Raw genomic sequence first — 27,609 nt, forward strand, 5'->3', positions numbered from 1 at the left:
CCTTCGGGCCATTATATTGGTTGGTACTTTGACTTCTTTGGCACCCAGCACCAGCTGATGCCCTGTTCTGAGTCCCAGTTGAGCATGCTTTTTGCTCAGTACTATAGCTGTCTCCAGGGCATTGTTCTTGAGACTTCCAACAGGGCAGATTTGTGCAGTTGGCCCATCTGGACAAGATCTATAACAAGTAGAGCTCTGTGCAATAAGCTCATCTCCATAGTTCACCCCCTGCTATCCCCGCCTTCGGGCTGCAGCAGCCTGACACCCCATCCCTACCAGAGAGACTATCAAAGAGATACTCTCTGCTCCTTTCAAAGGGGTATTGCTTTGTGGCCTTCTCACTGATTGGCACTACCTGGGCAGAAATAGGAAAACAGAAGCTTTCTGCCCTTCTCAATTCAATCTCCTCCCTTAAGAAAATTTTAACATTTTGATTTCTGGCATGAGAGTGCTAATATAGTATATTAATATAATATATTAAGAATAAATTCCAGATGCTGGCATTGTAGTGCATGCTTTTAATTCCAGCACTAGGGAGGATGAAGCAGGGGAATTGTGAGTTCCAGGCCAGCCTGGGCTTCATAGTAAATTCCAGGGTATCCCAGGTTACATAGCAAGACATTATCTCAAAAAAAAAAATTCTAGAGCAGCTACCTTGATCATCCTAAAATACTTTCTTCAAAACTAGGGGTGACAGGTGGAATATATCAATAAATGGGAAAGATTAGACAAACTGAATATGAAAATAGAAAAAGAAAACTGAGTTTTCATTTGAGAATTGAATTTACATTGAACATTGATTTATTTACCTGCAATTTGTTACACTGTGTGGAATGAGGCATAGAGGGAGGGAATAAAGAAAAAAGCAATAAAGAGAGAGAGAGATTGCATTACATAGTTAGTTATTATTCTGGGTCCAGAAAGCAGCACATTGTATCTTAGAGGTAATTGGTTTATTTATTCCAAGTGCTATTGGCATACTTTAATCTTTGCCAGATCTTTCTATTCCTTACAGTTTGGTCACTTCAGAGGACTCACTGTGCCAGACCCATGCTTTCATGTGCCCCAGAGGCATAGCAACCTACTCCATTATGACCTTTCTGGTAGCTTTGTCTGAGTTCTACACCTACTCACTGGTCCTTCCTGTACTAGGAGAAAGAGAAGCAAGAAAAGGGTAAAGAACAAGTCATACTGTACCTCTTTAACTTGTACAACTACTACCTTAAGGAAGGTTGAGTTTGTTTGTCTAGAGTAGGGTCCTTCTATATAATACCTAGCTCCTCCTCAGGAACTTCAAAGTCCACGTTATCTAGAACAAGATGTCATGGCAATCACCAAAAAAAGGCGAAAGAGAAAGATGAGAATGAGGGGTCCTGGAGAAAGAGACTTTGGAGAAAAATAAGAAACAAATGAAAACAACAGTCTCTCAGGTGTAAATATATATATATGTTTTTTCAAGGTAGGGCCTCACTCTAGCCCAGGCTGACCTGGAATTCACTATGGAGTCTCAGGGTGGCCTCAAACTCACAGCAATCCTCCTACCTCTGCCTCCCGAGTGCTGGGATTAAAGGCGTGTGCCACCTCACCTGGCTAATTTCTATATTTTAATCTTTCTTGGCTTTACTACCTTTGATCTCTTCTTTCCTAGCATTACTAAACAAATTTCTCAAAAGAATAAGCCATATATTCTCTTTTTACACTACCCAGAAGCCTAACAAACCCAGTTTCCATGGTAATTGGTTAAGGAATAGAACAAATACTCCTAAGAATTGGAAGCTTAGGTGTATCTGGAAGGTGGTTTATCTGAGGGTCCAAGGTTCTTGCCACAACTCTGACAGTGTTGGCCTTCCTAGGGCAGTTGAACATACCTCTGTTAGATCATGTGACCCTATCCTAGCCCAGGACATCCTATAACTTTCCCTTCCTTGTTACAAGGTGGGGAACCTATGCTTTTGTCTTCCTGTCACTGTAAGGACACATGACTGGGACACACAAGGCAGCATTTGTGAATGAAAAAGACTCCACATTTGAACTTGCAGCAGGAGGGGCAGAGGTGCTGAGTGAAGGTCAGGCTATGCATGGGAGGAAGCAGAGTGAAGAGTGTGCAGATTAAGATGACAAACAAGAATCTAGTAGCTGTGCTCTGAAAATTCTTCATTGGACTAATGGAAAACATGGGCTCCTGCAGTAACAAATCTTCCTGGCCTCAGGAATATGGTCAAACCTTCCTCTGATGAGCAAGGGGAATGTAGAAAGAATGTGGATTAGAGTGGATAAGCCATATTTATAAGTACAGCCACCATTGGCCTTCTGCAGGATAAATCGGCATAACTTGGGGACTAGGAGTTAAAGTCATGAGTGTGAGGTCAAGAAGGAACTATTGAAGCCTATGATGGAGTTTAATGGAAGGGAAGTCCACCTAAGAGAAAGTGGGAAGCCAGAAGATGGATTCTATATAGCTACCGTCCTATTCACAATGCCTGGTGAATATCTTCTGACCGTAGAACTTTATAGACAACCCAGTAGAAGATATTGAAGATAAGAAAAGTAAAGGGGAAGACAGCCCGGGAGATAGTATCAATTCTTTTCGCTCGGTCCACATAAAGTTTCCTCATGGTTTCTCCCTCCTTTAGAAGAGGGGCTGGAGGTTGGGGGTTATAAATACTAGAACCTTCCATTGGCCCTCCATCCCTTGCCTGCAGGCAGTGTCCCAGGCCATAGCCTCGAAAATAGAAGCGGCTTTCTCGTATGATGTCTTCTTCCTGGAATTACAAAGGGAAAAAGGTCTTATTTGAGGTCAGAGTTCTAAGGCACAGGGATAAATGCCAAGCCACATATAAATGTCTCCTAGATAATGCAATACAGGCAAGATGACTGAATACCTAGACCAACTGCATGCTTTTTGATAGCCACAAGATTACAAGATGTGGTACATGCAGTATATATCATGATTTCCTTTACAGACAGACATTGAACTGCCTTTTAAAAATGCACAATCCTGCCAGGTATGGTGGCATACACCTTTTATACCAGCACTCAGGAGGCAGAGGAAGAAGGATCACTGTGAGTTTGAGGCCACCCAGAGACTACATACTGAATTCCAGGTCATCCAAACTAGAGTGAAACCCCTTATCAAAAAAAAAAAAAAAAAAAAAAAAGGTACAACAATGGGCTGGGGAAAGGGCTCAGTGGTTAAAGGTGCTTGCTTGCAAAGCCTGCCAGTCTGGGTTCAATTCCCTAAAACACATAAAGCCAGCTGCACAAAAAGGCATATGCATCTGAAGTTTGTTTGCAGTGGCAAAAGGTCCTGGCCTGCCCATCCATTCTCATTCCCATGTTCTCTCTCTCTCTCTCTCTCTCTCTCTCTCCGTCATATAGAAATAAAAATATTTTTAAAATGTACAACATCATGATCCATGGTGGTTCATGCCTTTAATCCCAGCATTTGGGAGGCTGAAGCAGGGGAATGCTATGAGTTCAAAACTAACCTGAGCTTCAAAGTGAGTTCCAGGCTAGTCTGGATTAGAATAAGACTCTACATTGGAAAAATTTACATCATTTAGAGTAGAGCCATCTAAAATTCACTGAGAGAAGTTTATTTCAATGTCAAATTATCTCTGACTGTTAAAGGATAGAACAACAAAAATCACCAGATAGTGAAACAGATATTTAGACTTGCTGAAATTGACTTTAATGAATTTCAAAAGCTTCAGAATTAATTCTCTTTGTATATAGTATATTTTTAAAATGATTTTGACTAAAAGATGAAAATTTCATGACCTAATAAGCTATTCATTGTAGTGTAGAACTGATCACTATTGTAAATTTGTATGTTTCTTTGCAGATCAGCAGGTTTAACATAAGGGTCAGTATATCCAGGATAACATTTATTACCCAATGAAAATTTCATTTGTCTACAATGCATGCCTTTGATGGACACATTAACACTGAAGAGGCACATTTTATATAAGCATTGAGCAATTTGGTTGACTGCAGAAAGTCCATTAATGTAATAGTCAGCTGACAACCTTGAGTAGCTATAACACAGCTGGGAGGCAGGAAGTAAAGACAAAGAAATAAAAGAAACTGAAGGGGGTGAGGGGGAGGACGAGAGAGAACACCCCAAACTCTGAGTCATCAGTAGAATTTTACTTATATAAGAGGCCCTCAGGTATCCTTCTCAGAACTTATTCTTATTCTCTCATTTGAGGTCAGATTTGAGAAAATTGTCATTCAAATAGAATATAGCTATAAATGTTAAGAGTACTGACAGCTGTAAAGTAAAAGCTTCATGGGACTGGGAAGATAGCTCAGCCATTAAAGATGCTTGCTTACAAAGCCTGCCACCTTGGGTTTAATCCCAAGCCACCTATGTAAATGGAATGCAAAACATGGCACAACTATCTGGTGTTTGTTTGCAGTAGTAAGAATCCTAACACACTCTTGATGATTACACCACCCAAAGCTGATCTGTTGTGAGGGTGGGCATGATACTGAGTATCGGACAGACAAGCCCAGGCCAGAAATTCCCCAACATATCCTTTCCTTTTCTCTACTGACCTTGGGCTCATGTACAGACTGAGGTATTCCTGCTGTATTCTCAATGACTAGCACCATGCTTGGAACCTAATAGGAATTCAGTAGATGTCTGTTGAGGGAATAAATAGACTGATGAGCCAGCCACATGCTTCAGAATATAAGGAAGGGAATATCTATGTCCTTTTGAAGCCAGTATCCTCTCAGTGTCTCAATTCGAGGAGTTAATTTAGCAGCAAATCTCAGTTATAAAGAGCTTGTCAGGAAAACAATTACTGTTTGCCATGCCCTGGCCAATGCTCTGATGCCTTTGGGTTCTAGACATAGAGCAGCACTTTTGCCATAAGAAAGAACTGGCTGCGGGGGAGCTTTGTTGTCGCATTCTTTTTTTCTTTTTTGAGGTAGGGTCTCACTGTAATACAGGCTGACCTGGAATACATTCTGTAGTCTCAGGGTGGCCTCAAATTCATGGCAATCCTTCTACCTCTGCCACCCAAGTGCTGGGATTAAAGGTGTGCGCCACCAAGCCTGAACTTGCTATCCCATTCTTGATTCATCAAGGTCTGTACAGAGTTGTAATTACCAAAGACACTTCACTATTCACCCAGCAACCCAACCCCAGCTAGATGATGCCAGCATATGATATGTGTTAGAATGTCTTAGAAGAAAAAGCTATTAAAGAAAAAGTTGGATCCAACTGCTATTTCTGTTTCTATAGATCCAATTATTTCCCCTTTTCTTCAGTCATAGTAAATCTTAAGGGAATTATTGGGGAAGATTTTTCTAGGCTAGAAAAAGGCATTCAATATAGGAGAGAAAATAATGCCCATTATAATAAGTTGCTCTTGGCCCTCTTTGATTATGCCATGCACCTCTTGTAGTTGGGGGAGCAAAGATGAGTGGCCTGAAATCCAAGGATAAGGGATAAGAGGTCTTTGGGTTTGGATATTACCTATTCAGTATAAATCCTGAGAGGTGTGTTTGTATGTGTATATGTTGGGCAGGAACCAATGTGCCCTTAAATCCTACTTTGTGACTTCCATGGCTATTGAAATCGAATCACACTTTTCCAGCTATATTTAGTGTTGGAGTACAAAGTAGCTATAAAGAGAAGATATACAGAAGATGGGGAAAAGTGATACATATTAAAGTGAAAGAGGCAGAAAGAAGAGATTGAAAGAGTAGGAAAATGGCACAGCAGTTAAAGGCACTTGCCTGCAAAGCTTTCTGGCCTGGGTTCAATTCCCCAGCACTTACATAAAGCCAAATACAAACAGTGGATCATGTGTCTGAAACACATACTTGCAAATAAATCAATAAAAACTTTTAAGAGATGAGAATGAAGATGGAGGAGAATGCTGGGTGGTGAGTAGACAAAGGTGAACAGGGTCTAGGACTAAGCCCAAGAAGACTCTGTTTTTCCAGTTCTCAAATTATTCTATTACTGCTAACCAGGATGTGTCTTTGTCCAGTTTGGCAGAGAGCCTGTGCCCATCAGCCTGCAAAAGTTGGTGGGCTGGGTTAAATAGCTGCTGTATTCAGAGCCCGGTGATACAGCCTGCTGGTATGGTAAATAAAAAGCATCATCCTCCCCTCTGAATCGTATAGACCAGCCTAAGCAAGATAAAGTGGAAGCCCAGGGGTAAACTTCCATAATTTTAGACAGTGGCATAGAAAGAGACCATCATGTAGGTGATGGGGAGATAAAAAGAAAAGGAAAAACCCTGTCATGGAATGGACAGCTCACTCCTAGAAGAACACTGTCTTGATCTTGGCCAGTACCTCCAGAAAATCATAGGGATTCTCCCTCCATCCCCCATGAAATTTTTCTCAAAGTGAAGGTTTCTACCTCTCTGGCTGGGACAGTGGGTCCACAGAGAATCTCTAGAAATGTATGAACTCTTTATCAACATGTTCAGCTATTTTGGTGCCTGCAAGGTCCCTGGACAGTTCTATTGGGCTGGCAGCAGCTTCAGGAAACTGAGGAAGGGACATGATTAGTGGCACATGCTTGACTTTCAGATTTTGTTCACTTTTTTGTTCAACCCACTTTCAGACAGGCCACAAACTCTTAAGTCAGCCATAGGCTGTTGGTGTAACTATATCATAATCAGACACTCTTATGACACTCCATTATGACCTCACGGTCAACCTGCTTATAAGCCAGAGCAGACAGGCTGTTTGAGAAGTAGGGATATGGATGGGTATAGGAAAGAAAATTGAGTAATGGTAACCTGGGTAACTGTGTAATAAATGTAACAATATGCATCACTAGAACATTGACATAGGCAATTTAGCTGTAAAAGGACTATTTTTTCCCCCATCAGAAGTCCTGTAAAGTTAAGATCTTGATGCTTGTAGGAAGATTTGACCCAACAAAAAAAGGGGAAGACAGTTATCTTAAAAAAAGGGAGCATCTTCTTTTCTTTCCCTCTGCCAATTCTATGTTTTTCCAACCTTCAGTATGGGATAGGAAAGGCTTTTAGGTCTCTGTAACAATGAGTCTTATTCAAGGAAATGCAGTTGTAATTCAGCCCAGTAGAGGGTGTGCTACCCAGGGCCAACTCAAGAACATAAGAGAGGTAAGAATTTGTATTCAGAAAAATAAAAAATAAAATAAAATAAAAATCTACATGAGACAGGAGCCCTGACCTCCCTAGAAAGGAACTATACCAAAGGACATGAAACTATGGAGATAATTTGTGTTATGTTATTAGTACCAGGGTGCTACAGGAGAAGCTAAGGTGGGAGCTAAAGAAGAGTCTTTGTCATGGTGTGGCTCAAGAACCAGAATGTGTGTATGTTGCTATGGATTGAACCAAGACTTGCATGCATCCCAGTCAAGCACTCTGATACACTGAGTTATATCCCTTGACACTAGAGCCAGGATTTTTGTGGGGGGGGGGGTTAGTTTTTTTTTTAATTTTGAGGGGGGCAGTGGGTTTTTGAGACAGAGTCTCACTCTATCCCAAGCTGACCTAGGACTTACTTAGGCAGGCTGGCTTCAAATTCACCACTATCCTCCTACCTCAGCCTCCCCAGTGCTAGGGTTATAGGAACAAGCCACCATGTCAGGCTCAAGCCAGGATTATACCACAGGGTTCAGGTAATGGTTTTCTGTCTTTCTGCAGTAATTATGCTCTTGGCCCTTTGGTTTTGAAACCTCTGGATTAGGTAGAAATAGGGAGTCAGAGCTCAAAACATTCTGTGTACCTAAAGAGTTAGTAGTCGGTATGTAGCTTACCAAAGGCTTTCTGCTTAGTTCATAATTGGGGTTTCTCTCAGGGTAGCCAAGGCACCTCTGTTGTCATGACAACCTACCTATCTATTGTCTGGGCAATTGAGAGTAAACTGCCTCTGTTGTCATGACAACTCGTTCATATATATCCCCCTTGTGATCACTCTGCTGTAGAAGAAATGGTGCTAACAAACAGGAGTGAGGAAGAACAATGCCTCAAGCTCAGCAACTCTGATGTGCCCAATGAAGATCAAGAACAAATCCAACAGTCAGAAGAGGCAAGTAGTGATATTTTAGTTACAACCAAAATATGGGGGCCATCTTATCCCCATATTTACTATCTTATCCCCTAAGATGGCACCAGTGTCTGACTCTTAAGTTTTTAATAATATCAAAACTTGTGGTACCTTCCTTCTGAGTATGGGGAGAACCAGGAACAAATATTACTCCTCAAAGAGATACCATATGAGCTAAATTGATAAAGTTTGAAAATGTTTTCAGTGCTTGCCATGTGCCAGGCACTTTGCCCATACTCTTAATCAATCTACTGCCTTACAGGCGTTAATGTCCCATTGTATAGATAAGAAAACAGATCCAAAAAGATTAAACTGTTCAATTTCACTGCTACCATCCAGGGACTAGATTCTGGGGTTCTAGATTGTCCAGTCCTCGAGTCCCACATTGGGTCTTAGTTTGTGATAGGAGTGGTAGAAAGGCATGGGTCCAAATGAGAAAGCAAGCAGGCCTCACCCCATCAGTGCTTACCATGCGTTGGCGCCTCTGCCTTCTTCGAAGTCTCATGAATTCCTTATGCTGACGAGAGACAAAATTGACAGCAGCATACTCCAGCAAAGCAGCGAACACGAAGAGCAGGCACACGGCCATCCAGATGTCGATTGCCTTCACGTATGATACCTGAAACAACCATCAGCAGAGCCATCAACCTTCCTGGAGTCATTCAATAGACTAACCAGTGGACTTCCAGACATTAATTGCCCACTTATCTTCAGTTTTATCCCTGTGGTTTTAAAACAAGCATACAATGAAATGTTTCTTTGTCTGAAGACTCCTGTCACAGAGATCAGACTACTCATCATCCTTTACCTATCTGCACTCGCCACTTTCTATTTCTATTCTCCTTTATATCCTATTTTTCTTTGCCTTTCTTTCATGTTTCTTCTTAAACTTCTGATTTACCCCGTGTTTCTTGTTCTTTGCTTCACTCTTATCTCATTCTGATTCTTCTTCTTCAATAAATAGCAATGATCTTGAGTGTGATATTTGTTTGCTTTCTGTTATCCCCTGGGTTTCTCATAACCACAGTGATGTTAGGTAGTGTTCACAATTTCCATATGAAATGTATTGGGACATTTAAAGCCCAGAGAGAAAAGATCTGAACAAAGATCATTCTGTGAGGTGGAATTATGACTTAGAAGTTCTGAATTTTTATATTATATTTTATTTATTTGAGAGAGAGAGAGAGAGAGAATGGGCACACCAAAGCTTCTAGCCACTGCAAACAAACTCCAGATGCATGCCCCATTTTGTGCATCTGACTTATGTGGGTACTGAGGAATCAAACCTGGGTCTTTAGGCTTCTTAGGCAAGCACCTTAACGACTAAGCCATCTCTCCAGTACAAGTTCTGAATTTTCAAATCAGTGTCTTTGCCATTTTCCTAGGTTGCAGCCTCATTGATGAAATAGGAGCTCCTTCATTCCTGTTCTTCCATTGAGTCTGTGGCCTTTTCTGCAGCTCTTTGCAAGAGTCTCTGTTAAAGAATGAAGCCCACCAGCAAGCTGCACCTTCATTTCTCACCTTGGAGAGAACAGGTTCCTGAGGAAACACTGCCCATTCCTTGTCATGTCACATCCCTAATTGCAAGGCACTCTTGGCATTCATCTGTCAAGCTCCCAATGCTCTACTCTTGCCATCTTCCTTGGCATCCTTTAAGTTTTGTCTCAGCTTCCATGGTAAATGTTGAACACTAACTTCTCCTGGAGTAGGGTTACAGCTGGATGGGGCCAATTGGAAGGGTATAACTTTAGTTAAACCAGAGTTGATGACCTATGTGTTTTTAACTTTTTAATTTATTTTGCATGTGTGCATATGTGCACACCTTTGCCACTTTTGGGATCTGGTTTTATGTGGAAATTGAATCCAAGAAGATAGGTTTTGCAAACGACTTTAACCACTGGGCCTCCTCCCCAGCTCTTCCCTGTGTGGTTTAGATTTCATCCAAAATGGCTCAATTGCAGGAATAGGATTCATGACTTATGACTTCTTTCACCAGCTACTGCTATATTGAGCAGTGAGGGTGCTACAAATTCCAGGTAAGGAAAGGAGAGGATTTCACTAGAGTCTCTACTTTGGTTGGTTTATTTTTGAGATGATGGGCATTGAACACATAGCCTAACACAATCCAAGAAGACAAGTGTTCTGCCTCTATACTTCTTTCCCAATCAATCACCTTGATGGTTGTTTTTGTGTTGGGGGTGTGTGTTCATGTATGGGGGCTCATATGAATGTCTGTGTCCATGCATATAGAAGCCTCTGGTGTTTTTTTCCTTAGGCACCATCCAACTTTTTTTTTTGGAAATGGGTTTCTTACTGACCTGGAACTCCCCAAATAGGCTAGACTGTCCAAAGAGCCCCAGGGATTCTCTTGTCTCTGCCTTACCAGAACTAGAATTACAAGAGTGTGACAATATGCCTAGACTTTTCTTAGTGATTCATAAAAGGGAAGAAATGTCCCACACCCAGGAACATTTAGCAATGTTTAGAGAAAAATGTGGTCACACAATTTTGGGGTGGTGGTAGCTTCTGGAATCTGTGGGTAGAAAACAGGAATGTTGCTAAACATCCTGAAATGTACAGCCCCTTTCTCTCACACACACACACACACACACACACACACACACACACACACTCCCTAGAATTATATGCCCTGAATGGCAAAAGTGTTAAGGTTAAGAAAACTCTGCTTTACCTCTCATAGAGAAGGGGTGCTGGGTCACTAGGTAACTCTGAGTAGGAATTCCTTGGTGTCTCCACTTTGCCACCTACTAGGAAACCATCCTATTGTGTTTTCTATCTCCCAGGCCCACTGGGTCCCCAAGGATGTCAAATACCTACTATGAAAATCAATAAAGTCATGAAAAAGAAGGATCATAAAGGACTTTAGACCATTAAAAGAAATGGCATCTTAAGTCCTTGTGGTTTGTTGATAATGAATGTATCAATAACACATATTTTAAAAAAAATCTCAGGAATCTAGCTCATCTGAAGGACAACAGTTTGCAAAGTAGTCTCCAAGTATCTACTCTTAATCTTGCTGCCTCCAATCAGATCTCCAGATAGCAGACAGAGTTTTGTTTTCAAAATGTAATCCTGGTCATATCACGCCCCTCCCCACAACTCTGCAGAGGTTCTCCATTACCCTTAAAATATGTATATGTTCCACTTACCATGACCTCTAACCTTTGCCTACCTCTTCAGTCTCCCAGTGCCCCTTGAAATCTGTGTCCTTGTCACAGTGAACTATTTCAGTAGTTTCCTAAGAAGCCAATCTCCCCTTTACTTGGATAACTTTGCCATTCTTCAGCCTCCTCTTTAAATAACATCTTCTGAGATACCTTCACTGATAATCCCAGTATGTGCTACTGTCCTACATATGTGCTCAGCTTACCCATACCCCCTTAGCATCCATCACATATGTAACCATTTCTCCACTAGACTGTGACCTCTTCCATGTTATGAACTGTTTTCATTGTCCTACTCCCAATGTCTGAGTGCCTGGCACACAATAAATATTTTGTGAATGAATGAATGAGTAGATGGATGACTTAGTAGTTTGTTTACTGGCATATACTTGCTGTCATTGCCCTTCTTCTCCCTACATCAAGAGCTAAGGGCTAGATTCTGATGCAGGAAATAGAGAGTTGGGCCCTTCCTTCCTATTGCAACTTTGGATCTAATCTTCCATCTATCCTTTCCTTTCTTCTCTGAGCCACAATTGTGGATATCAAGGACCTGGCAAAGAGATGGAGACTAGTACTTTTGGGAGCCTCCACAAGGCAAAGGAGTGTTATCTTAGAAAGGTGGAGAATGGCTATCTCATGGCTTAGCGGTTAAGCGCTTGCCTGTGAAGCCTAAGGACCCCGGTTCGAGGCTCGGTTCCCCAGGTCCCACGTTAGCCAGATGCACAAGGGGGCGCACGCATCTGGAGTTCGTTTGCAGAGGCTGGAAGCCCTGGCGCGCCCATTCTCTCTCTCTTCCTCTATCTGTCTTTCTCTCTGTGTCTGTCGCTCTCAAAGAAATAAATTAAAAAAATTAAAAAAAAAAAAAGAATGGCTATCTCAGCTGAATTCCCTTACAAAGCAAGTTCTTGTTATTCTCATCCTAGACAGTAGAATTGTATTTGGGGTGGGACTAGTGTTGCTTTCAGAAGTCTCTGGCTCAGCCCCATCTCTTTCCTCAAAGCACCCACCAAACTTAATGTTACGCAAACTCAAGAGTTAGTGGAAGCTCCCTGGGTGAGTCTTTTGTTCCATGGGTCTTGCTGCTAAGTTCAGAGCACATACTTGGCTATTTTGCTTATGGGCCAATGAAGCTATAAAAAAGTCATGACAAGGAGGCACTAAATGTTACAAACAATCTCCCAACAAAGTCCATTTTTTTTTTCCAAATGAGGAAACTAAGTGATTCCTAGGAACAGATGGTGTGAGCTCACTCACAGGAGGGGACCAGAAAAGGAAGTTCTCTTGGCAAGAAGATGTAAATTGCAGTATCTCCCTCAGTTAGGCAGAATCATCTTGCTTAGAAGGTTCAATAACTTAAGATGGGGTTCTGCTTGTGGCCCCTATATAATAATATAGTCATCACAGCCCAAGCTGGCCCTGTGGCTCTTGCCTAAATATAGCCATGGCTTAGGGGTTAATTTGCTTGAATGCATAGCCTATGGACCCAGCTTTAGTTCTCTAGAACCCACATAAGCCAGATGCACATGGTGGCAATGTGCATCTGGAATTTATTTGCAGTGGCTAGAGGCCCTGGTGCACCCATTTTCTCTCTCTCTCTCTCTCTCTCTCTCTCTCTCTCTCTCTCTCTCCCTCTCTCTCTCATAAATAAAATAAAAAAAAATAAATAAAAGAGCCTCCTCAATACCCATTTCCATGTAACAAACACATACAGGATGTAATCCCTATCAACAACCCCTCAGGCATTTGATCCTGATGTAAAATTGTCCCTATAGGGGACTTTAGACTACCTCGAAAGTTTTTCTAGCAAATGAAAAATCATTGAAGGAAAAAAAAAACATGCTTTAGTCTCAAATCCATCACCCATTCCTTTCAACTCTGACATCTAATAATTATAAAAATAGCATTTATTGAACAGTTATGTTTCAAACACTGTCCTATATGATAACATGTATTTTTTCACTAACATTATTGAAGAGATAGCATTCTTACTCCCATACTACAGGCAAAGCAACTAATTTGCCTATGGTCACACTATTAGTAAATGATGAGGCTAAGATTTAAACCTAAATCTGACTCTTATCTCCTACACTTAACCACTACTTCCCCACCCAGTGTAGAGCACATACATAAATTCACCATCAGTGTCTCAGATTAGCCTGTTTAAATCCCCAGTAAAAGTCTATCAGTATCAAGAAAAGAGACAGTGCATTTCCGTGCCTGGTTACCAACAAATCTGAATAAGAGGGAATATATTTAAGGCAAGATTCATAAGGCACTGTCTTGCTTTCTTTTCTATTATTCCTCCATGACCAAGGGCCATACTAGATGCATAGTATGTGCTCAATAAATATTTAGTGAATAAAAATGTGGCCTCCCTGATTTACCTAGAGCCTTGCTGACTGTAAGGACTTTGAGGATGTGACCTTTAAATTTCCTACATGAAGACATGAGGTAGGGAAAATTGTTCCTAGCCCCATCAGCACAAATTTTTCTGCATAGTCAAAACATTACAAGGTCCCTGATGATCAAAGCATACTGTTTTTAATTGCTATTTTCAACCTCAGAATGTTCTCATCTCTAAAGAAGAGACGCTATCTAGAGCTCTTTGTAATAGTATCTTATTTCTTACATAGAAGACAGAAATTGGTTCAAAATTTCTGCTATTTCTTTGGTTGTTTCTGGACAGTATGACCTTAAGAAGGCCATTTTACCTCTCTGGGCTAAGAAGTGGGACTATTTACTTTAAAAGGGTCTTTTGATCTTTAGCATTCTTGTATATCCTGAAGAAAAAAGTACTGTTTCTATTCCTTCTCCGGCAAACAACATCCCAAACCTTAGTCTCCACATTGTAAGCACTGTTATTAGCTGTGTGTTATGAGAGAAGAGGATATGTTGGATGCCTGCTATAGCTTGTTTGTTCTTTGCTATCTAAGGTAAAAGTGAGCATGGAGGGAGGCATGAGATGAATGGTAAATGGGGAGCTTGATGGCAGGTTCCCTCTCATATCTCTTCACCTTAGGCAAAGAGGCCCTGGAGCCAGAGCTCTGGGTTGTCATGGTGAGGACGGTGGTGATTCCAAGGCCCACACGCGCAGGGGCAGCATCCATGTTGATCCAGAAGGAAACCCAGGACAGGATGACGATGAGCAGGCTGGGGATGTACATCTGAATCAGATAGTAGCCCATCTGCCGTTCCAGGTGAAACTTTACCTCGATGCAGGTGAATTTCCCTGCAAGGAAAGAGGTGAAGTATCAAGCTTGGAGTCTCCAGCCTGCAGCTTTGCCTGGGGGGAAGGAGTAAGGCAGCCTTATTATCTCTTTTAGTCAGCCTCTGGGAAACTCAATAGAACTAATAAATGAGCCTTCCAAAATGGCCCCAGGTCATGTCAGATATAGCACTAATAAATCTCTCAAATTGACCATAAAGAATTGCTTTCTTAGGACAGAAGGAGGTGGCTCAATCAGCAAAGTGCTTGCCACTCAAGCACAAAGACTTGAGTTCAAATTCCAAGCACCCACATAAATTCTAGGCATAGCGATACAGGCCTATAATACCAGCACTCGGGAGATGGAGATAGCAGGATCTCTAGGTTGCTAGACTAGCCACATTGGTGAGATCGGGATTATGTTAGGAACCCTGTTTCAATACATAGGGCAGAAAGTGACTGAAGAAGCCACACTGTCTACCTCTGGCCTCCATATGTATGTGCATAAATGTGCACATGTATCTGCTCGTAAATGTTATGTCCACATGCATATTAACACACATACAAACATACATGTACACCAAACAGATACACATGCAAAAATTTGCCTTCTTGTTCATAACACTTTAGCTTCCAGCACAAGGTTTCTCAAGTAACATTGCAGCAATAGAATGAAGAATAAGAAAGTTTTACAGTCAGAGTGGCTGGATTTGAATCCTAACCTTTCATTTAATAGCTATATGACCTTGTGCAAATCACTCAAGCCTGTTTTGTTTGTTTTGATTTCATACAGGGATACAAAGTTTTTTTAAATCATATTTGCTTCCCATTCATTACCTTCTATTATCCTACCCCTGGTGAACTGCTTCCCAACTATCAACTTCCTACTTTTAGTCTTTTGGTTGATCTACTGAATTTAATTAGGTGTGCTTACATGAGCATAGGCAAGGAGAATTTTTTAAAATTTATTCGAGAGAGAGAGAGAGAGAATAGGCATGCCAGGTCCTTCAGCCACTGCAAATGAACTACAGACGTGTGTGCCCCCTTGTGCACATGTGCAACATTGTGCACTTGTGTCACTGTACGGCTTACATGGGACCTGGAGATTTTTTTGAGGGGGGTTGAAGTAGGGTCTCATTCTAGCTCAGGCTGAACTGGAATTCACTATGTAATCTCAGGGTGACCTCAGACTCATGGTAATCCTCCTACCTCTGCCTCCTGAGTGCTGGGATTAAAGGCGTGTGCCACCACGCCCAGCCAGGACCTAGAGATTTGAACATGAGTTCTTAGACTTTCCAGGCAGGAGCCTTAACTTCTGAGCCATCTGTCCAGCTCATAAGGACATTTTTTTAGTGGATCATAGGTTACTTACTAGTGGCTACACCACTGACTTCTCCTCCTAGCAACCATTAACTGCCTAAAGCTCCTCAGGAAAGGGTGAGGCCTCATAGCCCCTCCCCCTCTATGACAGAATGTTGATGGGCCTTGTTTTTTGTTTTTCAATATTTTTAAAAATATTTTATTTATTTACTTGAGAGATGGAGAGGAAAGAGAGAGAGAGAATGGGTACACCAGGGCGTCTGGCCACTGCAAAGGACTTATGCCCAGACTTATGTACCACCTTGTACATCTGGCTTAAATGGGTCCTTAGGTTTCACAGGCAAGTTCCTTAACCACTAATCCATCTCTCCAGCCCATTTTTTATTTTTGAGACAGAAAATATTGTGGCATTGAACTCTGAATCCTCCTGCTGCAGCCTTCCAAGTGCTGGAATTATAGGTGTCTACCCCAATCTTTTTATTTCCCTGCTCATAAAATTGGGTAATTATAATATCTGCTCCATGACTTTGCTTTTGGAAAAATCAAATGAAATAATATATTTGAGGTCTTGAGCACAATAGCTATTTCTATTGTGACATCATTATTAACAAAGGGATTAATTTAGGCTTTATTCACATCTCACAATTCTTGCTTGCATTTGTCTTATCCCAGAATCTCTTTACTAACAATGCTGTAATTAATGACACCTGTGTCTTAAGCAAGTGAGAAGATCAGAATAGCAGACATCAGGCACCAGTGCCCAACAGAGATCAGTTTTGGACAGTGGGCAGCAGGATTCCAAAGATCATGCAGCAGTGTTCTCTTCCACCATACATGGCCCCATACACATGACCCAGGGCTTTACCTCCTATGCCATCTTTACTTTAATCCTGCTTCCAATGGCTTGAGGCTAAGAACACAATAGTCCACAGCTTCCCCTAAAGCTAGGGACTTAAGGTCACCCAAAAAGAATAAGAGAGGATTATTATAGTTATACCTAAGTTTCCTCCATTGGAAAATTGGTTCCAGAACCAATTTGGTAGGGACAAATATCAAAATCTGTGGATGCTCAAGTCCCTTATATAAAATAGAGTAGTATTTCCATACAATTTATGCAACCTTCCTATATACTTTAAATTATGTTCAGATTATTTATAATACCTAACACATGCACATTCTGTGTCTGTAGCTGTTATACTGGATTGTTTATAAAATACTGACAAGGCAAAAGTCTCTACACATTCAACACAAATGCAAATTTTGGTGAATATTCTGGATCTGCACTTGGATGAATCCTTGGATGTGGAACCTGTGAACATGGAGATCCAGCTATCATTGCCATGTTCTGATCCATGTTTACTTTTATCAGGCTGAGTCCTTAAGACAAATGTTTTTATTGGTGACTAATTAAGGTTTTGACAATGCTATGACCCTCTACTATTCCCTGATTCCACATTACTTCACAATACCTTGGACTTCTGTCCATGACATACCTTTATTGTGTACCTGTATTTTCATTCCCTTCCTTCATTCCTTTTTTTGTAATAATAGTTTAAAAATAATTTTATTTGTTTATTTGCAGGGAGAGAGAGATTGAGAGAGAGAGAGAGAGAGAGAGAGAGAGAGAGAGAGAGAGAGAGAGAATGAGAATGAATGAGGATGAGCATGCCAGGGCCTCCTGCCACTGCAAACAAATGCCAGACACATGTGCTACTTTGGGCATCTGACTTTACATGGGTACTGGGTTTTCAAACCTGAGCCATCAGGTTTACAACCAAGTGCCATAGCCACTAAATTGCCTCTCCAGCCCAGTGGTTTTGGTTTTAATTATAAAATCAATGTTTGGGCCTGGTGTGGTGGAGCACACCTGTAATCCCAGCACTCAGGAGGCAGAAGTAGAAGGATCTCTGTGAATTCGAGGCCAGCCTAAGACTACATAGTAAATTCCAGGTCAACCTGGGCTAGAGCAAGACCCTACCTCAAAAACAAACAAAAAATATTAACATTTGGTTAGTATATAGAAATAAGAGAAGGAATAATAACATTCATAAACTCATATTTATCAAACCTATACTTAGTACCCTAACCTTATATTATTTAATCCTGGGAGTAAGCAAAATATTTTTCTCCCATATTACAGATAAGAATACTGAGATATAAAAAGATTAAATTATATGTCTCAAGTATAACCAACTCATATATGTGCAGTCAGAATCCAAGCTCAGATCTTTCTGATTCCAGATTTCTAATTTTGTTTTTGTTTTTGATTTTTTTTTTTTGAGGTAAGGTCACACTCTAGCCCAGGCTGACCTGGAATTCACTATGAGTCTGAGGATGGCCTCAAACTCACGGTGATCTTCCTACCTCTGCCCCCTGAGTGCTGGGATTAAAGGTGTGCGCTACCACACCTGACTTCAGATTTCTAATTTTAATCCATTATATCACATTACTTTAGAAAAGTTTAATTCTATTTGCATTCTGGAATTTTGAATACATGTTTTTGCATTGTTCTTTTTATCCTCATATAGCCGTGTTATATTTGCAACTTTGAACCTTTTTCCATTTGTACTTTCTCATGCATATCTCAGCACCGTGAAAGCAGCCTTTTCATGAATGCATACTATTGTATCCAGTGAGAAAAGTGTATAATTGGTTTATCCTCTGCCTTCTTTCTTGGTGGATATAGAGAAAAATTCTAAGATTTTGCTCACATTAACAGTGACCAAGGAACCTTCTTGGATCCTAAAGATAATGTGATATTTTGTAATGTTTCTGATAATTCCAAGGAGTGGAATTCCTGGATAAATAAGCAGGAATGAATTAGCTTCTAGACTAACATTTCCAAAAATACCATGTTACTTGGAACACTTGAATCAGAAACCTCAAAATGCTTGTTAAAATGCAAATTTCTAGGTATCTAGCCTGGCATATGTGATCAGAATCTCAGAGAAGTAGAGCCCAGTAATCGACACTATAACAGATTCCCCAGGGTAATGTATTGAGTACCACGGCTTGAAACAATTGACTTACTTATAAATTGGCAGTCACCTCCCCCATGATTTTATACCAATTTCTATTCCAACCTGTATTTTCTAAATTTATGAACTATTCCATTCTCTACTCCTACACCTCCCCATACATTCACACATACGTTCACAGGAAGTGCCCAAACTATATCAGTACAACATAGGAGGGACCCTGGAACTCCCTCTCTTCAACCTGATGCCCCTTTCTGGGTCTGGTCTTTTCTGAGCTAAGTCACCAAGGGAAATGGGCAGCCAGCAGCTCTTAGGGAAGCTGAAGGGAACAGATGCTCAGGCTGGAAAAGCACCCCTGTCCATTTCCTAGCTCATATTTCATACCTAGAAAAATAGGTGAGCTGGGCATTGGTGGTGACACAGCTATTGGCTACTCCCACATGTAGATTTCCTAGCTCTCACACAAAATTGGCCCAGGGAAAAGTGAGACACTCTTTTCACCCATTGTCATAGGTCTGTTTCTCGGCAGCATTTGAGAGCTTGTTTGGAGGTTGTAGCAGGGGAGCACAGATACTCATATACCCTTGACCAAAGAACAGTCCTCTTTTATTAGGCAGACTTTGTCCTCTTCATCCGAGCGTGCAACTTTGGGAAGGATGCACATGGAGCAGTGAGAGAGGAAGGGGACACCTGCCTAGCCAGCCAGATTAGCCAAATCAATGCTGGTGATCATGGGGTGACCTATGTCATATCCTTCTGCAGCATTTGAAAGGGCATGAACATGGACTTTGGGGTTAAATCTGGATTTGAATTCTAAAACTCTAATTTATTACCTGTGTGATTAGAACAATTGATTTAACTTCATAAAACATCTATGTTCTTTTCTGAAAATGGTTTTGATAATAGCTACCATGATGAAATTAGGGATAGGGCCAGGTGAGCATGGTGACACATGTCTTTAATCCCAGCACTTAGGAGGTGGAGGTAGGAGAATCACTGTGAGTTCGAAGCCAGCCTGAGACTACATAGTGAATTCCAGGTTAGCCTGGGCTAGAGTGAGACCCTGCCTCAAAAATCCAGAAAGGGGTGGGGAGTAGGAAGCATGTAGCCTCATATCTCTTCTATTGGGTCTCCAGCAGAACCTGGCTACCTTGTCCCCTTTTCTCTCACCCAGAGACTAACTGGTGCCTCATACATAGGCAGTAGAGTCTGATTCTTACCTGTGTTGTAGTGCTTGGTACAATAGCCTAGATCCTTCTCATCACGCAAGATAAACTGGGGCAGAGTCAGCCCCTCAGCCACTTGGACAGCAGGAGCATCTTCCAGCCACTCAAACACAAGATCATTCATGGTGTAACCAACTGCAAGTGACAGAGATAGCAAAGAGCTGCAGAGTGTGGGTGTGGGGTGGAATACAGACAGACTTAAAGCTGGCAGGAAGAAACAGTTGAGGAAGGTGTGGGGTTTAGGAACTATATGCTCATTTTAGGAAGGGAAATGTTTCTTGTTTCTATTTATTTATTTTTATTTCAAGACAGGGTCTCATTTGAGCCCAGAATGATGTGGAAGGCACTTTGTAGCCCCGGACTGGCCTAAAACTCACAGCAGTATTTCTACCTCAGCCTCCTGAGTCCTGGAATAAAAGGTGTATGCCACTACACCTGGGTACAAAAAGACAAATATTTCTGAGATGGGTATTCAGTCAATTGTCTCATGGGCCTAAACTAAGTGAGCAAGTCAGAAAGATTCCAGAAACTTCTCCTACCCAATTCTTTTTTTTAAAAAAATTGTTCATTTTTTATTTATTTATTTGAGAGTGGCAGAGAGAGAGAGAAAGAGACAGAGAGAGAGAGAGATTGAGAACGGGCACACCAGGGCTTCCAGCCACTGCAAATGAACTTCAGATGCGTGCACCCCCTTGTGCAACTGGCTAATGTGGGTCCTGGGGAACCCAGCCTCAAACTGGGGTCCTTAGGTTTCACAGGCAAGTGCTTAACCACTAAGCCATCTCTCCAGCCCTCTCCTACACAATTCTTGAGCTTGAGAAATGCCCAAAGAGAAATTATTCTGGCAGACCTAGAATGCAGGCTAAGAGGATTGGAAAGATGTCAAGGGCCCCAGCTGGGCACCTCCTGCCATTTCCTAAGCCCACAGGAGTAATCATGTGTACTAACCACATGTCTTGAGCTGAGCCAGCCTCAGAGCCAAGGCTTCCGCCACTTCACCTCAGGGAAGAGGAAGCTATTTCTGTCCTTCCAGCCATGCATGGAAGAATGTGCATACCACACACTCCTAGCCAGGGACTTGAACTGGGACAAACTGAGAGTTAATATCCAAACGTGACAAATTGCTCACAAATAGCTAGCAGTTCATGAAGGCTCATACCACATGTACAGGACCCTATTCACACACGTCAGAATATACCAAAGCTTACAGAATTTAGTGTAGTGCCTTGACACAATATAGCTGTGTGACTTTCGACAAGTCATTTCTTCTTCTATATTATGGGGATAGTAGAGGCTGTTTTGCCCATGTTTCAAAGTGGTTGTGGAGGAGCAATGAAACCTGCATGTGAAAGTGATTTATGAACTTCAGTCAGACCACAAGACACATCATATGCATTGTTGGCTGTTGGTATGTGCTAGAAACAGCCTTGCAAGCCTTCTTTTCTGAGGATCCTGAGGACATCTCCTAATCTCAGTTTAACCTCATCAAGGAAATGGTTGAAGAGAAGCAGATGATGGGCCAGCCTTTCCATCCTTTGTCTCATCTATACATTAGGCAGCCCCTATAGACTAGTACCTCTCCCACAGAAGAGCCCTTGCCTGACCTTTCTGGGCACTTTCTTATGCCTGGAACTGTTGTCTCCTACTTCTCTCCAGTCATTGTCTGTATACATGGGGCATCAAAGTTCCAAGAGTATACCTACCTTGCCAACATTGGCATATTTGCGGGCATTTTTCAAAGCTGTAATCCAGATATAGTAAAACTATTTCAGGGATTTCAAAAGGGAACATACCTTGGGCATAAGAAGCATCCTTCAAATAGTCTCCCACAGCTATTCCGAGAACATTTTTGTATAAGGCTTGTGCCATCATAGCCCTCTATGAAATAGCCAGCCCAGTAAGTAACATGAAGTGGAAAAACACCCTGAGCTATGTATCAAGAAGCCTTGAATTCTGTTCTCATCTATGCCAAGACCTGACTATGTTTGCTTAGAAAAGTCCCTCTCCTGTCTGAAATATTATGGGAAAGCCTTAGCTAGCTGTTATTTCAGATCTTGCTCTATGACTCTCTAGGGATACTTACAGCTTTCCAGCTGCATTGTGCATGTCTGGATGTCCATGGGGAAATTCTTGAGGTCCATAGGGCAGGACAAAATGAGGGTCAATCTGGTGGGGAAAGTAAAAAAAATGGGATATCAGTTTAGTGAGGTCCAGCACCACACAGGAAGAACCTCCTTGCATCCCTCCACCTCCATTTGGCTTCTTCTTGATGAAAAAAATCTCCCTACTATCCACCAAGTGCACCTGATGCTGTAGAGCACATTCCCATTCTTGAAAATGCGCAGCAGCTTGTTGTCGGTGGTCACCTCATGGAAGTTGGCCCCTTTCTCATTAGCGAAGAAGAGGTCTGGCTTCCAAATAGAGTCTAACATGGAGGGGTCTAGGTCCAGAGAGTCATCAGGATATTCTCGGTAGGCCAGGCGTGGGTCATTCCATTGCTGCCGCAAGAAGACATTCACCCTGTAGTCCTGGCAGGATGAAGAGAAAGGCATATCAGTAGTAGTACTATTCCCAGAGGCTCAGAAAAGCCAATTTGGGAAGGAAAGCCATAGCTATGAGTAGGAAAAGTTGGAGGCACATCTTGAGGGTAATAGGCACTTTTCTATGGAAAAGAGTATTTAGGGGGCAGATATAGCAAAGATGAGAAGGAAGGGGGCATTTACTTGAGCACCTACTATACAAAGTGCTTTTGTTTTACAGTGCTGAAGATTGAACCCAGGCCCTTGGGCATATGAGAGAAATACTATACCACTGAGCCACAACCCCAGCCCTAAGTACTTTCTTTACATGTATCATCTCACTTAAATCCCACAAGTCTTGTAAGGAGGGTGGCTTTATGATCAACATGTTTCAGATATGTAACAAGGAAAAAGAAAAATTGTTAGGGCTAGAGAGGTGGCTCTAGGGTTAAGGTGCTTGCCTATAAAGCCTAATGACCAGAGTTTGATTTCCCAGTACCCACATAAAGCCAGATACACAAAGTGACACATGTATCTGGAGTCCATTTGCAGTGGCTGGTGACCCTGCTCTACCCATCCTCTCTGTCTCTCTTTTATCTCTTCTCTCTCTCTCTCTGTTTGCAAATAAATAAATAAAATATTTTCAATTATTTATTTAAAAGATTATTAAACTACTTTACATTCTTGATCAGCTGTTGCTTAGGGTAGTTTGACTTTAGCCATGGGAATCTTGGGCTAAGAAGAATATGTTACAAACTCAGACATCCCAGGGCTTCAACCATTACCATGAAACACAAAGTGTTGTAGTAATGGTAGCTTCCCCCACTTAGTCCCCCATTCATAATGGAATGGAAGTAGTGAACAGAAATACCCCTTACCATGGTGGTCTCGGTGACGGAGCCAAAACTGTTGATGAAGATGTTGCAGGTCACATTCACAGGTGGCCCTAAGGGTAGCAAAGCACAGCCCATTGGCAGGGTATTCCAGGAGGCTGGGCATGGGTTCCAAGACTCCCTCTGTGGGCATCAGGCCAAGCCACTGCTGGGAGAAAAGTGGCAGCTACACCAGCCCATGGGCAGCAAGGTGGTGAAGCTCTTTCTGAGCTATAAAAGGACTAGTCCTGGACCTCCAGCCTCCTTCCTTAAGGCAAGCCACAGAGGCTGGCTGAGTGCTACTAAAGGTAAGAAGTAGGCAGGAATTTTGTAGATGGATGTTTCTTACCTTTAAAATTAGGCCGAATCCTGGCATCATATCCAGATGTTCGTCCCATGAGCTTGTCCAGAAAATCAGATGGAGACATGGGCTGGGAGATTTTGGTTCCAGATTTGATATCCTCTTTTGCCAAAGCCACACTAGACAGGAGAAGAAAGAAAAATCTGAGAACTGCGATTTTCTGCATTTATCACAGGGCTTTCCCAGCATAGATGGCCTTATCCTCAGTGCTCAATGACATGGGATTAGGGCTCTTACTTCCATTTCACAGATGAGAAAACTAAAGCTTAAAAAGGAATTACTGGTCCAAATTCTCAGTTAGAGGTTAGCACAGTGAGGAAGGTGTTTGAAAATACTCAGAGAGTGAATTCTAACTTGCAATGTTTTTCTAATCTAGCCTAGCCAGAGATAGGAAGGGAATGAGGACAAAATGCATCCCTGAGAGTTGGTATCTAGTGCCTGGGCTTCATGTGAGACTGTTCAGGACTTAGAACCCAACTTCAGATGAGGGAGGGTTGCCTCCCGCCATTTGCTGTGGCATGAAGATATGGTTTAGTACAGAGCTGTATCCACTGCAGACAGCTGAACTCAACTATAGTTGAGTAATCAGGGATCTATGGTCATAGGACAATTTCCCAGTAATAAGGTGGTCATGTGGAAGATGACACCCACCTTTCCCCACCTAACAGCGTGATTTGGAGCAAGAGGTCAGTAGTTTGGGCCTGCATTAGAAGCCAGCCTCCATTTCCCCTGTCAAGTTTCCTTGTAAGAGCAGCAAAGCCCCTTACACATGCATGTGTACCAGCATATTAACCAACACATAGGCTAGACACCAGGGACTCAGCAAAGTCACCTCAAGGGTAGAGGCAGATGTGAGGACCAAACTCAGGCTGGACTTCTGGCTGGGCCAGGTGCTTCCTGCTGCATCTGTCATCACTGTGCCAGAAGTGATAGTCACCTCTATTGCTGCCAGGACTGCTGCTGCACTGTGGGGCTGGGCATCAGGGTGACTGCTGCCTTTCAGAGTCCTAGTCTCCTTTGAGCCAGCAGGCCCCTCTTTCTCAGCAAGTCTGTGTAAGCCAGTGACTGATAGATTAATTAATATAGCTAAGGCACCATTTAAATACTTCACAAGCTTTATCTGGTTCTCACATCAGTCCTCTCTGATTATCTGTAATACAATCAGCCTTCCATATCCATGGACACTAGTTCTAGGACCCCCTTGTAGATACCCAAATCTGCAAATGCTCAAGCCCTTTATATAAAATGGTGTAATATTTGCATATAACCTCTTAAGCATCCTCTGGAGTTCTCATATCATTTAGTACAATGTAAATGGTATACAAATAGTTGTTATACTATACTGTTTGGGAAATAATGACAGGACAAAGTCTATATGTGCTCAATATGGGTACAATTTTTTAAATATTTATTTATTTATTTACTTGTTAGCAGAGAGAGAGAGATAAAGAGAAGAGAGACAAAGAACATGGGTATGACAGGGCCTCCAGCCACTGTAAAGGAACTTGAGATATACACACCACTTTGTGCATCTGGCTTTACATGGGTACTGTGGAATCAAACCTTGGTCGTTAGGCTTGGCAGGCAAGTGCCTTAACCTTTGCAACATCTCTCTAGCTCTGGGTACAATTTTTTTTTAAGTTTATTTTATTTTATTTATTTGAGAGCAACAGACACAGAGAGAAAGACAGATAGAGGGAAAGAGAGAGAATGGGCACGCCAGGGCTTCCAGCCTCTGCAAACGAACTCTAGACGCGTGCGCCCCCTTGTGCATCTGGCTAACGTGGGACCTGGGGAACCGAGCCTCGAACCGGGGTCCTTAGGCTTCACAGGCAAGCGCTTAACCGCTAAGCCATCTCTCCAGCCCACAATTTTTAAAATAAAATATCTTTTGGTTTGTGGTTGATTGAATCTGAAGACATGGAATGGGTGACTGTGGAAGGCTGACCATATAGATGAGATTTAAGGTCAGTCAGTTGAAGTTACTTCTCCAGGACCATAAAACTAGTGAGTGATAAAGCCAAGTTTCAAACCCAGAGCTACTGACTTCAGGACTAGTGAATCTACCACAGCCTATGAGGCAAGCAGCCTAGGTTGAGCTACTAGGGAATCATAGTGAGAAAAGTTTGGAACTGACCTCCTAGAGTTCTGCCTCACTTAATCTCCAAAGCAAAAAGAAGCCCTTACCCTGGGGATAGAGGCCACCCTGGCCCCCAGAAGGAGTGGCCAAGCAGGTGGCATAAGCAGGCTGTGGAAATCCGAGAAGGTTGGTGTTGGTGCTGGAGCAAGCAGAAGTCTGTGGCTTCACCACAGGATGTCCATGCTAGCCAGGTGCTTCTGCTGCTGTCGCTGCTGTTGTTTCTGGCCATCTGCCATCTGCCTGCTGCGAGGCCACATGGCTCTGCATAAGGAGCAACCAGACCCTCTCTATTTCCTCAGCCACACTCAGACCACCTTTCCCACTAGTCCCAGTTCTAGAGGTCCAGGATAGGCTGTGGACTCAGCTGTCTTCAACTCCAAACACTGTTGTGGTCTCCTCTTCTGGGACTATATTGTCTCAGGACCTGAGAGTTAGAGTCATTTTGTAAAGCCACTTCTCCTCCCTTTCATTCCACAAAAGTAGAACCCAGAAGGCTCAAGAGCTGACAATCCTTCTCATACAAGGCCCTGGGGGTAGGGTGAGAAGAGAACTCTGATTTAGCTACTGGATACTTGAGCAATCTTGCAGGTCACTACCAATCTTTTTTGGTTTCAATATCCATATTACACTAAATAGCTTGGACTTAAGATCCTCTAAAGGTCCATTTTGTTCTGATTGCCTCCAGTCCTCAAGCACAAAGTGGGAATTCTATCACTGGAGCTCGGGCCTTGAAGCAACCTCCCCTCCAGAAGAGCCAACAAAGCCCAATGGGATGATTTCAATGTGTCCATATCCTCCTGTCAACTCTGCTGAACTGTCATTCCATTTGGAGCTGCTTTTCGCTTCTAAGATGACTGTCCCACTCTGTATCCCTGCCTACCTGCCAGGCAATGTGTCTGCAAGCAACAGGACAAGAGACTCCTCAGAGGCAAGCAGTTCTGAGGTGCTACTTCGATTTAAAGGAAGAGGAGGATACTGATGTGACACTCATTCCTTCCACCTTGGGAAGAACTCCTTTGAAAATCACTTATGTCCAAGCCATAGCCATCTTTCCTGCTCAGCTCACCTTGTCAAATTGGACTGGCTCCTGATGTGATGAGAAAGGGTCCATCAGTGAGGGGACATTTACAATGAGCCCCAAACACACTTTGCCTGTAACTCTAGGAAATTACTGCTACTCAAGGCCCCTAGAGGGACATTGAGCAATTTTGTTTGTATACACAGGCAGGTTGATTGCAGGAAACCAAGGCTGGGGCAGCCCAGCATCCATCCTGATGTGGTCTGGTGGAAGCCCTTTGCCACTTGAAGCCTCTTGGGCAGGCGGCTGAGGTGTCTCTGTCATTTTTAGGGATTTCAGCAGAATGTGGCCCGGTTGATAGGGAGATGGGGTTTGGTGGCAGGATAGATGGTCTCCATTTCAGACACTCAGCTACATTGCTCCTACTCAGACCTAGGAAAGCATCCATGCAGAAGCCCTGTCACCAGCACTGGGACCCTCCAACTGTACTGGACAGTTCTTGGGTCCTAATTGAGGGGATGTGGTCTCACCTGGAACCCTCAAACTATGGGCTGTATACAAACTTAGAGAAAACTGTGCCAGCTGCCCCCCACCTCCCAGCCAGTGTTTGCATGCACCTCCTTCTCAACCCCCGCTTAGCTCACCTGAGGAGAACCTGCCCTGGCAGAGTCCAGAGGAGAAGAAAGGAGAGGGTTGCAGGAGCAAAAGTTGTCAT

At 42.5% G+C, this 27,609-nt stretch overlaps 1 protein-coding gene across 1 annotated transcript; it reads right to left on the bottom strand.

Moving 5' to 3' along the window:
• Positions 1-2,471: 2,471 nt before the first annotated feature.
• On the bottom strand, positions 2,472-27,609 carry LOC101598882 (glycine receptor subunit alpha-4). Its single transcript, XM_004659168.2, has 9 exons — positions 27,539-27,609; positions 23,725-23,855; positions 23,382-23,449; positions 22,289-22,512; positions 22,068-22,150; positions 19,979-20,119; positions 14,270-14,484; positions 8,540-8,689; positions 2,472-2,762 (listed from the first exon to the last, which is right to left on the bottom strand). Exons 1-9 carry the CDS (start codon positions 27,607-27,609, stop codon positions 2,472-2,474), a joined length of 1,374 nt encoding a protein of 457 aa, XP_004659225.1.

Source organism: Jaculus jaculus, chromosome X (assembly GCF_020740685.1).
Source record: "Jaculus jaculus isolate mJacJac1 chromosome X, mJacJac1.mat.Y.cur, whole genome shotgun sequence".
In the NCBI taxonomy this organism is placed as follows: domain Eukaryota; kingdom Metazoa; phylum Chordata; class Mammalia; order Rodentia; family Dipodidae; genus Jaculus; species Jaculus jaculus.

Excerpts from the sequence above, each read along its gene's own strand:
- LOC101598882 (XM_004659168.2), bottom strand. The coding sequence starts at position 27,609 with ATGACAACTTTTGCTCCTGCAACCCTCTCCTTTCTTCTCCTCTGGACT. Across the intron at positions 23,450-23,724 it reads GATTCGGCCTAATTTTAAAG|GGCCACCTGTGAATGTGACC; the intron begins GTAAGAAACATC and ends TGCTACCCTTAG. Across the intron at positions 22,513-23,381 it reads CCGTCACCGAGACCACCATG|GACTACAGGGTGAATGTCTT; the intron begins GTAAGGGGTATT and ends TCATCCTGCCAG.